At 39.3% G+C, this 10,414-nt stretch overlaps 2 protein-coding genes across 2 annotated transcripts in view; one reads left to right on the top strand and one right to left on the bottom strand.

Moving 5' to 3' along the window:
* Positions 1-4,180, bottom strand: part of TYW5 (tRNA-yW synthesizing protein 5) — a 17,887-nt gene extending 13,707 nt beyond the window's left edge. The window contains exon 1 of the mRNA XM_012655595.1: positions 4,103-4,180. Within this exon, the coding sequence (XP_012511049.1) occupies positions 4,103-4,180 (78 nt within the window). The remainder of the gene's footprint in view (positions 1-4,102) is intronic.
* A 310-nt stretch (positions 4,181-4,490) lies between these two features.
* Positions 4,491-10,414, top strand: part of LOC105819358 (chromosome unknown open reading frame, human C2orf47) — a 9,345-nt gene continuing 3,421 nt past the window's right edge. Inside the window, exons 1-3 of the mRNA XM_012655572.1 lie at positions 4,491-4,959; positions 8,873-8,944; positions 9,396-9,522. Coding sequence (XP_012511026.1) covers positions 4,510-4,959; positions 8,873-8,944; positions 9,396-9,522 — 649 coding nt within the window. The 5' untranslated portion in view covers positions 4,491-4,509. The remainder of the gene's footprint in view (positions 4,960-8,872; positions 8,945-9,395; positions 9,523-10,414) is intronic.

Genomic DNA, 10,414 nt, shown 5'->3' with positions numbered 1-10,414 from the left:
AAGGGTGTAGCTAATGAACACATAGTACAACGATGGTTCCAGAGGTTCCATTCTGGTGATTTTAATCTTGAAAATGAGCCACATGGGCAACCTGAGACCAAGGTGGAGAATGATGAGCTGAAAGCTATAGTGGAAGTGAATCCATCTCAACCTACCCATGAATTAGCAGCAAGGTTTGATGTTACTATTCCAACAATATTGGACCATTCGAAACAAACGGTCAAGGTAAAGAAGCTGGATAAATGGGTTCTGCATGAATTAAACGAGTGTCAGCAGAGTGATCATCTTGAAGCTGGCCTTTCTTTGCTGTCATGACATGAAGGAGAACCATTTCTACACCATACTGTGACATGTGATGAAAAATGGATTCTTTTTGACAATTGCAAGCATTTGACACAATGGTTGGATAAAGATGAAATGTCAAAACATAGTCCAAAACTGAATATTCATCAAAAAAAAGCTAATGGTATCTGTTTGGTGGTCTAGTGCTGGTACTATCGACTATAGCTTCATGAAACCTGGTCAGTCAATTATAGTGGATGGCTACTGCAACCAATTGGACAAAATGATGAGGATGCTTGTGATTAAGCAGCCGAGATTGGTCAATAGAGAGAGGCCAATCCTCTTGCAAGACAACACTTGACCACATGTCGCACAACCAATGTTGCTTAAGCTACAGCAGGTGAACTTGGAAATTCTCTGTCATCCACTGTATTCACCAGACGTTGCACCAACTGACTGCCACTTCTTCTGAGCTTTGTATCACTTCTTGCAAGGAAAAACATTCAATTTTCAACAAGCTGTGGAAAATACCTTTCGCGATTTCATTGTCACTCACTCTCCAGGCTTCTTTGTAGCTGGCGTAAACAAGCTACTGCTAAAGTGGCAAAACTGTGTTGATAGTTTAGGTGCATACTTTGATTACTTGTACTGCTTCTTGTTTGAGATGTAATAAACTATACTTTTGATTCAAAATCGGACATTTCATATTTAATGACCAAATATAACTCAGTTTATTTTCAGTTCTTTTTGTCTTTAGACTGAGGACATATAATCAAAGTACTGAGTTCAAAAGTGACTTGGGTGACTTTTCCCCCCCAACTCCCCTTAGATAGGTTCATTTGTTATTTTTTAAATTCTATATTAGCATTTTATTTTGAAATCATTCCTCATATTTGATTTTATTATGTAAAACATTACAATGTTTAGAATGTAAAACATTAATGTGATCCCCAAAGTCAAAACTATACAAAAAAGTCACCCCATCCATATTCTTCCACCTTGTACTCACACATCCTCTATAGATAACCAATCTCTTTAATTTCTGGCTTATCACTCCTGTATTTTCTTTTTGCAAAGTGACCAAAAATAAATATTTCCTTATTTCTCCCTTTTTTAAAAATAAATAGTAGCTTACTAAATGTTTTCTTTTGTAATTTGCTTTTTTAAAATTTAAAAGTACATCCTAGAAATCACTACTATCAGTTCAGATATCTCCTTCATTCTTTTTTAAAGCTTAGTACACCATAGTATAAATGGGCAACAATATACTCACTGTCTTCTGCATAGGCATTTAGGTTATTTCCAATAATTTGCAAGTATAATAACATTATATAGATGTCTTCATATTTTTGGAGGTATATCTTTAAATTCCTAAATGAGAAATTGTTGGGTTATAAAGTAAACACATATAGTTCAATATGCCAAAGAGTTACACTACCTTAGTATAAAGTGTGACAGTGTCAGTTTCTCCACAGCCTCACCAAAAGTGCATTATCAAAGCTTTTAAAATTTTTGCCAAGATAATAAGAAGTGGTATCTCAGTGTAGCTTTAATTTCTCTTATCAGTAAAGCTGAATATCTTTTCATATGTTTAAAGGCCATTTTAATAATGTTTTTTGGTTGTTTACTCATTTTTCTGTCAGATTTTTGCCTCTCCTCCCTTTTAAAAGTTCTTTACATATAAAGGCTTTTACTGCCCTTTATATGACATATATGTTGCAAATGTTTTTTTCCCAGTTTGTATTTGTCTTTCAACTTTGCTTATAGTGTTTCTGTCATTCAAATTTTTATGTGATCAAATTCTAATTTTTTATTACACCTGAATTTTGAGTCATAGAGGGGCCTTCCATAGACCCAGATCATAGAGGAATTTACCCATATTTTCTTCTAGTACTTGTGTAGTTTCACTTCTTTACATTTTTCTGACCTACCTGGAGTTTATTCTTATGTATAATATAAGACATAAATCTAATTTTATCATTTTCTAAATGACTATCCTGTTGTTCCAGCACAATTATGGCAGTGAAACTACTCTGTATCATACAAGAATGGTGGATACATTTCATTACAAATTTGCCTAAACCCATAGAACATACAATACCAAGAATGTACCCTAATGCAAACTATGGACTTTGGGGTAAAAATGATGTTTCAATGTAGGTCCATCAATTATAACAAATGTACCACTCTGGTGGGGGATGTTAATAATGAAGGAGGCTATGCATGTGAAGGGGCAGGAAGTATATGAGAAATCGCTGTACCTTTTGCTCAATTTGCTGGGAACCTAAAACTGTTCTAAAAAAGAAAGTCTATTTTTTGTCTAAAAGATGTATCTAAAAAAAAAAGTCAGTTTTGCCCCAATGATTTTTGAAATATCATGTTCATTACATACTAAATTTCCATGAGTGGAAATTTATACATGTATAAATTATATATTATATATATATCCACATATATATATATGGAGAGAGAGAGAGATGATTGATTTCTGGACTTTCATTTCTCTGGTCTGTCTCTTCATGCACCCATACCATATACAGGGTTAATTATGGAGTTATTTAGGACTGTGCCCCCTCATACTTTTCTTTTTAGTATTTCCAGGTAGAAAGATCTTTTTTCCAATTTTGTTATTAATGCTAGTTTTACTGCACTAGTTTTACTTCTCTTTACAGAGAAGGTTGTAATTTTCTACATTATAAAACTTAGTGATGCTTTGTGACTTATGTCTTGTTTGTAAAGATTAGATTACATAATACCTTTTGCTATGTATCTTATAAAGCATTTCTACATACACCAATCTTCATAACACTGCCCTGAAGGCATCCTATGACCAACACATCCTGAGATGGGGGTTTGGGGTAGGGAGAGCAAGAACAATCCATTTAGTACTAGTCCCCAAAATATACGAAGGCTTGAATCCTCTCTCGTAGGTTGCCAACTATCAAAACAAAAAACTTCAGCCCTGAATTTGTAATACTCAAGAACTGTAGTTCTATGACCACCCTTATAGATATGAGTATAACATCAGATAAGAAAATTGCTGGGTTTTTTTCCCCTATCATAAACAGACTTACTGTAATCATGTAGATTTTTTTCCTTTAAATACCTGCTGGGCTTCTTATTCTGTTTTTCTTAAGTCTGGGCTCCCTTGCAAAGCACTGCAAGTAAAATCACTTTTTGTTCCATTAATATTTCCCTGTGAGTTTTGTTTTAAAGAACTAAGGATCAAATTACACATATAAAAGATTCCAATGCCTTAACGAGAACCCAGGTTAGTTAAAATCCAAGACGGGCAGAAGTTTCCCGAGGGAATCCCATTGCTCTTCCTGTTGGCTCCGTGGAGTGAAAAGTTGCGCCTCCAAAACCATTAGCTTGGAGTAGACTGATGGGCGCAGTTCGCACCACCAGAGGGGGCCGCGAATCCTGCACTAAACTTTAGGAAACCAGGCAGAAGACAGGGAGGCAGGGCGAATGGGGGGAACAAAAGGCCTCCGATGCCGTAATAACGGCAGAAATCTTGATAGAGCAAGGCCGCTCTTCACAGCGAGTAAAGAGCGTAGGCAAAATGCCCCTCGCACTCAGCTCTCCACCGTCATCTTGCTCCCCAGAAACGTGGGGCTGTTTTCTCCGGAAATTTTAATAGATGAACCAGTCGACATACCCCATACGCCCTCTCTCTTGGCCAAAGGGCCAGTCATCTTCTGCTGCCTGCTGCCTCTTCCCCACACCCTGGGTCTCAAAAAAGCAGTTCGGAGCCGCCCGAGTGGCAGATACGGGTCTCCCTAGCTTCCTCCGGTTCGGCCCCGCGCTAGGGCCTCACCTGTGGGTAGAGATGCTGCATGAACTGCTCCCGCGAAACGCCCTCGAGCCGGGGTACTGGGAAGCGCTGCCCGGCCATGGTTGCTCACACTCGCCCTCTGCCAGGCCTTGTGAAATCCGGTTCTAGCGTGGTCGTCAGCGCGCGATCCGCCCGGAAACACGACCGGAGGAGAAAAGATCCGTGAGTCCGGCCGACTTCAGAGTGGCTGGTTCCGAGGGCGTGGCGGGGAGCTGAAGGGCCTCTGCGGGGGCTGCGTGCTGGAGAGCCAGAATGGGGCGGACTCACCAGAGGTGGCAGCAATAGGCCAACTTTGCACTTCAGTCTCTTCTCCCACACCGCTGAGGTGGTTTCCCACCGACTTCCTTTCAGTACAGCACAGGCAAGCAGAGGGGTGAAAGGTCACGAAGATGGCGCTGGCCGCTGGTCTGCTACCCAAGCTACTGCTCTCTCGGTCCCTGCCCGGCGGGGCAGCCCGACCCTGGACTCCTGGTGCGGCCGAGGTGAAGCTGCCACTGGCCAGGCTTTGCTACCTTTGCCGCCGCCGTCTCGGCTCGGGAGCGGCCCTGATTTCCCGAAGCACTTGGGCCTTGGCGGCCCCTGCGCTGCCCGCCCGGGGCCTCCGGCGGCCAGTGCTCAGCCCTCGGGGACTCCCGGAAGCCCTTGCTTCTTTCCCTGCCTGTCCCCGGCGCAGCTACAGCACGGAGGAGCAGCCCCAGCAGCGCCAGAAAACCAAGATGATCATTCTGGGATTCGCCAACCCCATCAACTGGGTTCGGACTCGAATTTACGCCTTCCTTATCTGGGCCTATTTCGACAAAGAGTTCAGCATCGCAGAGTTCTCTGAGGGGGCGAAGCAGGTTTGTGTTATTTCCCTGGTTGACCTGTGTCCGCGTCTCATGAATTCACCTATTGCATACACGCAGAAATGTTTAGAGGTGAGGTTTCTTCACCCAAGTGATCAAACGTGGGTAGTGGCGGCCCAGAGCCCTCCATCCATTTCTGGACTTAAAGTAATCTTCTGGGTGTGTTTTTGTACGGTCGCTGAGAAGGAAGGGTTCCATTGAGAGACCAGAGTGAAGTCCCCCAATTGCTCTATTCACTCCGCAGGTTTCGAATCAGACAAATGGATTCAAAGCCTGTTTCTGGCACTGGAAAGCTGTATGGCCTTATCTTTCCTGAGCATGATTTTCCAAATCTGCAAAATGGGGAAGACAGTGCCAGGCACAAAGTAGGCACTTCATAAATGTTTGTTGAATAAATTAATGAGTGGATAGGATTGAAGAATAAATGAAATAACATTTCCAAAGTGCTGTAATGTCCTGGCATCTGTTTGATAGTTCCCCTTCACGACCACCACCTTATACTCGTTAAGGAATAACCTGGAGATTTTTACCTTTTCAACGAATTTGTTTTGACTACCTGGTTGCTTCTAAGTGCACGGCACCCTGCACACTAAGAATGTGTAGCCTTTGGTGGTTCATAGCCCTGACTCAGTTATGTCTCTCTTTCTGAATGGCTGGTGATACTTTGCCTTACCCTCACCACATAACGGTCACTTTGGGTCCTAAGACTATTTGCAGAATTTGTGTGTACATGCTTTTTTTTTTTTAGGATAAAGAGCCATCTATACCTTTCTTTTGACTTTCTTAGACTGTGTTATTTACAAACATTGCAGAAATATTGATAAACAATAGTCATAATTTGTTTTCCAGTTCATACCTCCATATACCTTAAAATGATGCCATCAGTGTAATCATTTACAATATTGGTTGTATACTAGTATTAATATTTTTACTCCTAATTTACTTAAGATTGTTTCCATAATCATTTGTTTATGTGACCTATCAATTGTAAATTAAATGTTTTCAATTTTATGTAATAAGTGTTAATATTTAACTCCTGTTTCCTGCTTCCCTGAGTCAACTCTTGACTACTATATGTGTTTATAAGAAAATGAAAAATCAAAGAGCAACTTGATTAACTGAGCATCATAATTAAGGGATAAGCCTCTGCTAACATCAGTTTGCAAAGTCTTTTGTCTGTGCAGAGGTAAATCGATGTGATCCTACTGTTCTCTACGATGCCCTCTGATAACGTGTAAGCTTGTCCACCTTATAACACGTAGTGACTGTAGCAGCTCATTTATGTGTCAGCAAGGAAAGGAAATCATCTCCCCATCATGGGCAGGAATCAGACCTCAGTCCCTGTTTTCTCTGTACACATCTGAGGAGCATAGAGCACTTTCTGATCCTAATGGTCCTTCAGCTGTTAGCTATTTTAGCCTCCTCTCTCCTTGTTGTTAAGCAGTATTTCCACCCCTTCATCAGCCAGTCTATATTTACTTTTGCTTTACCTAAGTCAATTTTTGTGCAGTTAACCAGTCTGACTTCCAAAAAGAATATCTGGGGTCATCTATGGCAAATATTTAGTGATTCCCTTAAACCAGTGGTTACTGAACATACCATTCAAATCAAGCAAATCAGTTTTTTAACACCTAAGATTTTTAAAGACATGGCCAAAAACCTCCCTACTATCATGATGTAACTGTACCTTCCCTTGTGGGCATAAACCTAGGGTTTAGGAATAATTTGATGCAAAACATGATCTAGTTTATCTCTTCTTTGCGCTTCACTTCCCTTTCTCCTTAGGCTTATCTTCCAGCAATAAGATGTAATCTTAGGCTATGAATATCAATTAGATCATGTTCATTAAGATTTTTATTTTTTAATCATAGAACATGAAAATGAAAATACACCTTTTATACTCTAATCCTTCTTTACAAGTGTTGAAACCAAGCACCAGAAAGATGAAACGATTAGCTCCAGGATGCATAGCTAGTAAGTGCTGAGGTGCATTGTCTACAAGAGTTGGGTCTTGGGACTTGTCTTGGTCCTCCACAGTCATTAAAGATTGGAGATGGTTAAATACAATCTAGGCAAGCATTCTATTCATCACGTGGCCCAGGAGAATAGGTGGCCTATTGCTTCATGAGCCTCATGTTAGCTCCACAGGCCCTGCTCGCTATTGGTAAGTGCATATGACATATCTTCCTTATTACTGCCATCAAACAATATATGTTTATTTTCTTATATCTTGCTTGTACAGTTTAGCCTATCCTATGGGGGAAAAAGGCTATCTCCTAGAAGCTGCTGGAGGTTGAACACTTCTATATTATCAAAGCCTTATCAGGGCAGCCTCCTAATGGTTCGTTATTACCTTTTAGGATAATTTGCTTAGGTGTGATCATCTGTGGCCACACAAACTAGAGTCTGATGGTTGAATTTCAACATGATGGTCTTTGTTTCTTTTGCTCAAATTATCACCCATCTTTTGCACATGAAGGCGTACCAAAACATACAGTATCTCTGAACCCTGAATGCCTCTGAAGTGTTTGCAGAGAGTCCTTGAATCCATTTGGGCATGTACATTTTCTCAAAATTCAACTCCATTATTGTATTAGTTTGCTAAGGTTGCCATAACAAAGTACCACAGACTGGGAACAACCAAAACTTCAATATCAGGGTGTCAGAAGGGTTGGTTTCTCCTGAGGCCTATCTCCTTGGCTTCCAGATGGCTGACTTCTTGCAGTGTCCTTGTATGGTCTTTGTTGTGCATGTGTGCCTCTGGTGTTTCTTTGTGTGTCCATATTTCCTTCTCTTATGAGGACACCAGTCAGACTATATTAGGTCCCAGCCTAATGGCCTCATTTTAATTTAATCATCTCTTTGAATCATCTCTTTAATTTAATCATCTCTATTTCCAGATACAGTTATGATCTAAGGTACTGGAGGTTAGAACTTCTACATATGAATTGAGAGAAAAGAGGGCACAATTCAGCCCATAACAATTATGCAGTATTCTCTCTCTGATGGGCCTATGCATCCCCTTTCTCCTGCCAGTTCTTCAGATTTCAGCTTAGATGTTACTTCCTTTAGGAATCCTTCTCTGATCCTCCCAGATTAAATTAGCTGACTCCTCCGTATGCTCCTAGGGCTGGGCATAGTGCCTCACACCTGTAATCCTAGTACTTTGGGAGGCCAAGATGGGAGGATTGCTTGAGGCCAGGAGTTCAAGACTAGCCTGGACAACATAGTGAGACCTTGTCTCCACAAAAAATAAAAAAATTAGCTAGGCATGCACCTGTTGTGCCAGCTACTCCCTTTATTAAAGGGAATTTGTTCTGTAAAATTTGGATTCAGTCGAAAGTTCTCACTTAAGGATCCAGAAGGCCACATGTGGTCCCAAGGCCACAGCTTCCCCACCCATAAACTGTTATCTTTTCTCCCACTTTCCCCAAACCTGCCTTATTGCTCCCAATGAGATTCAGACTGCAACCCTGATCTCCAGACTCCCAATACAATGTAGACTGTGCTGTTTCCCAACTGCTATCTGTGCATGATTAAGAGGTGGGTCGAAACAGTCAGATGGTTGTTTACTTCATTATTTTAAAAGGAAATATATAGGAGGAGTTTTATTGAGGCATCTGCTATGTACACCACACACTATCATTTTCCAGGTTCTGAGAGTGCATACATAATTAGCAGTCAATTCACTTAGTACTATATATGTGGGAAGGCCATATAAGAAAAATCAACCAACTTTGAAGGAGTCATGCCTAGTGCTGATGTATTAAATGTTAGTATTTGACATTGTTTATCACCTTTACCATAAAATAGTCTTTGTTACACTTAGGCACTTAAGTATGAGCATTGTGTGGTATTTTGCATGGTATTTTGAAATAATGCCAACATCTTCCCACTTTTTTTAAAGGCTTTTGCTCATGTGTCCAAGTTGCTGTCACAGTGTAAATTTGATCTATTGGAAGAACTTGTGGCCAAAGAGGTAAAGTATACTTTTAAGTTTCCTTTAAAATAAATGCATTACTCTCTTGCAATAGAATGATACACAATCTCCTTATTTATATTTAATACTTAAAAATTGTGTGTACTAGCAGCCAAAGTAGAGTCTATGTATCTGTCTTTATGCGTACTTTGGGCCATATAAAACCATGGAGAATAACTCATGCTACATAAGACATAAGTAAGTAAATATGATGTTTTTCAGTTGCTATTATATAGAATGTTCTGGTTAGGAATTTTCTAGATGAAGAATAGGATGAATCTGTACCCTTGCTTTGGAAGAGATACCTGTCAGCCTTGCTTTTGAGGATGAGTAAATATGGTAGTAAATTTAAAAAAAGATTTAGAAAAATGTATTTCATGATAAAGATCACTTTTTGAAAGTTTTCAAAAACTGAATTGGTGAACTAGTGGTTTGCTTTTTCCAAACTTAGGTGCTACATGTATTGAAAGAAAAGATTACTTCACTCCCTGACAACCATAAAAATGCCCTTGCTGCTGACGTGGATGAAATTGTATATACGTCAACAGGAGACATCTCCATTTACTATGATGAGAAAGGTAATGCCAGAGCATAGTAAACTTGGCTCTCTGTATTAAGTTTAAATGATTCATAACTGTGCAGACAAGCTAAACTGGTGGATAATGACAAAATAGTGGGGATTTGTCTGTACAAGTGGATATTTATAGAACTTAAAAGAAAATGATATAGTTATTCTTTAAAGACCCAGCTATGAAAGAGTTGAGATATGGTAGTAGTTCCTTATGCCTTTCTATCTAGAACTTTTCCCTACTAGTATTTAATTTACAGGAGAAAACACTATCATTAATGTTGATGAAAATAGTCTATTTAGGACGAGCTGCTCCCATGTCTCAATTTGAAAATATTTATGTCTTAGATTTCCTAACTTGAAGGAAACAAATGAGCATTTTAAATTTCCAGCTGCATGATATATGGAAAAAGTAAGGGGTAAAAGAAAATCAAAGTAAATAATGCCAGCTAAAGACTGATTTGAAAATGAGATTAACTATAGAACTTCCAAATTGGATTTATAATATTTGAGGATAATGAGAAAAGTTGGAGGGAAGTTTAATGGTTATATAGTTCTTCTCCTTGTCCAATACATATATTTTTCCTATAGTATTCCTAAAAATTCACTGATTGATTTATTCCTTCTACACATACAGTTGGCTCTCTGTATCGTATCCATGGGTTCTGCATCTGTGGATTCAGCCAACCTTGTATGGAAAAAAGGTTGCATCTGTACTGAATATGTACAGATATTTTCTTTCATTATTCCTTAAACAATATGGTGTAACAACTATTTACATAGTATTTACATTGTATTAATATTAGATATTATAAGTAATCTAAAGATGATTTCAAGTATACTGGAAGATGTGTGTTATGTTAATACTACATACACCATTTTATATAAGGGACTTGAGCATC

The sequence above is a fragment of the Propithecus coquereli genome, unplaced genomic scaffold, assembly GCF_000956105.1.
Source record: "Propithecus coquereli isolate 6110/MARCELLA unplaced genomic scaffold, Pcoq_1.0 Scaffold113, whole genome shotgun sequence".
NCBI classification, from domain to species: Eukaryota; Metazoa; Chordata; class Mammalia; order Primates; family Indriidae; genus Propithecus; species Propithecus coquereli.
Note: the sequence above shows the minus strand (reverse complement) of the source record. Positions and strands in the feature narration are given on the sequence as shown.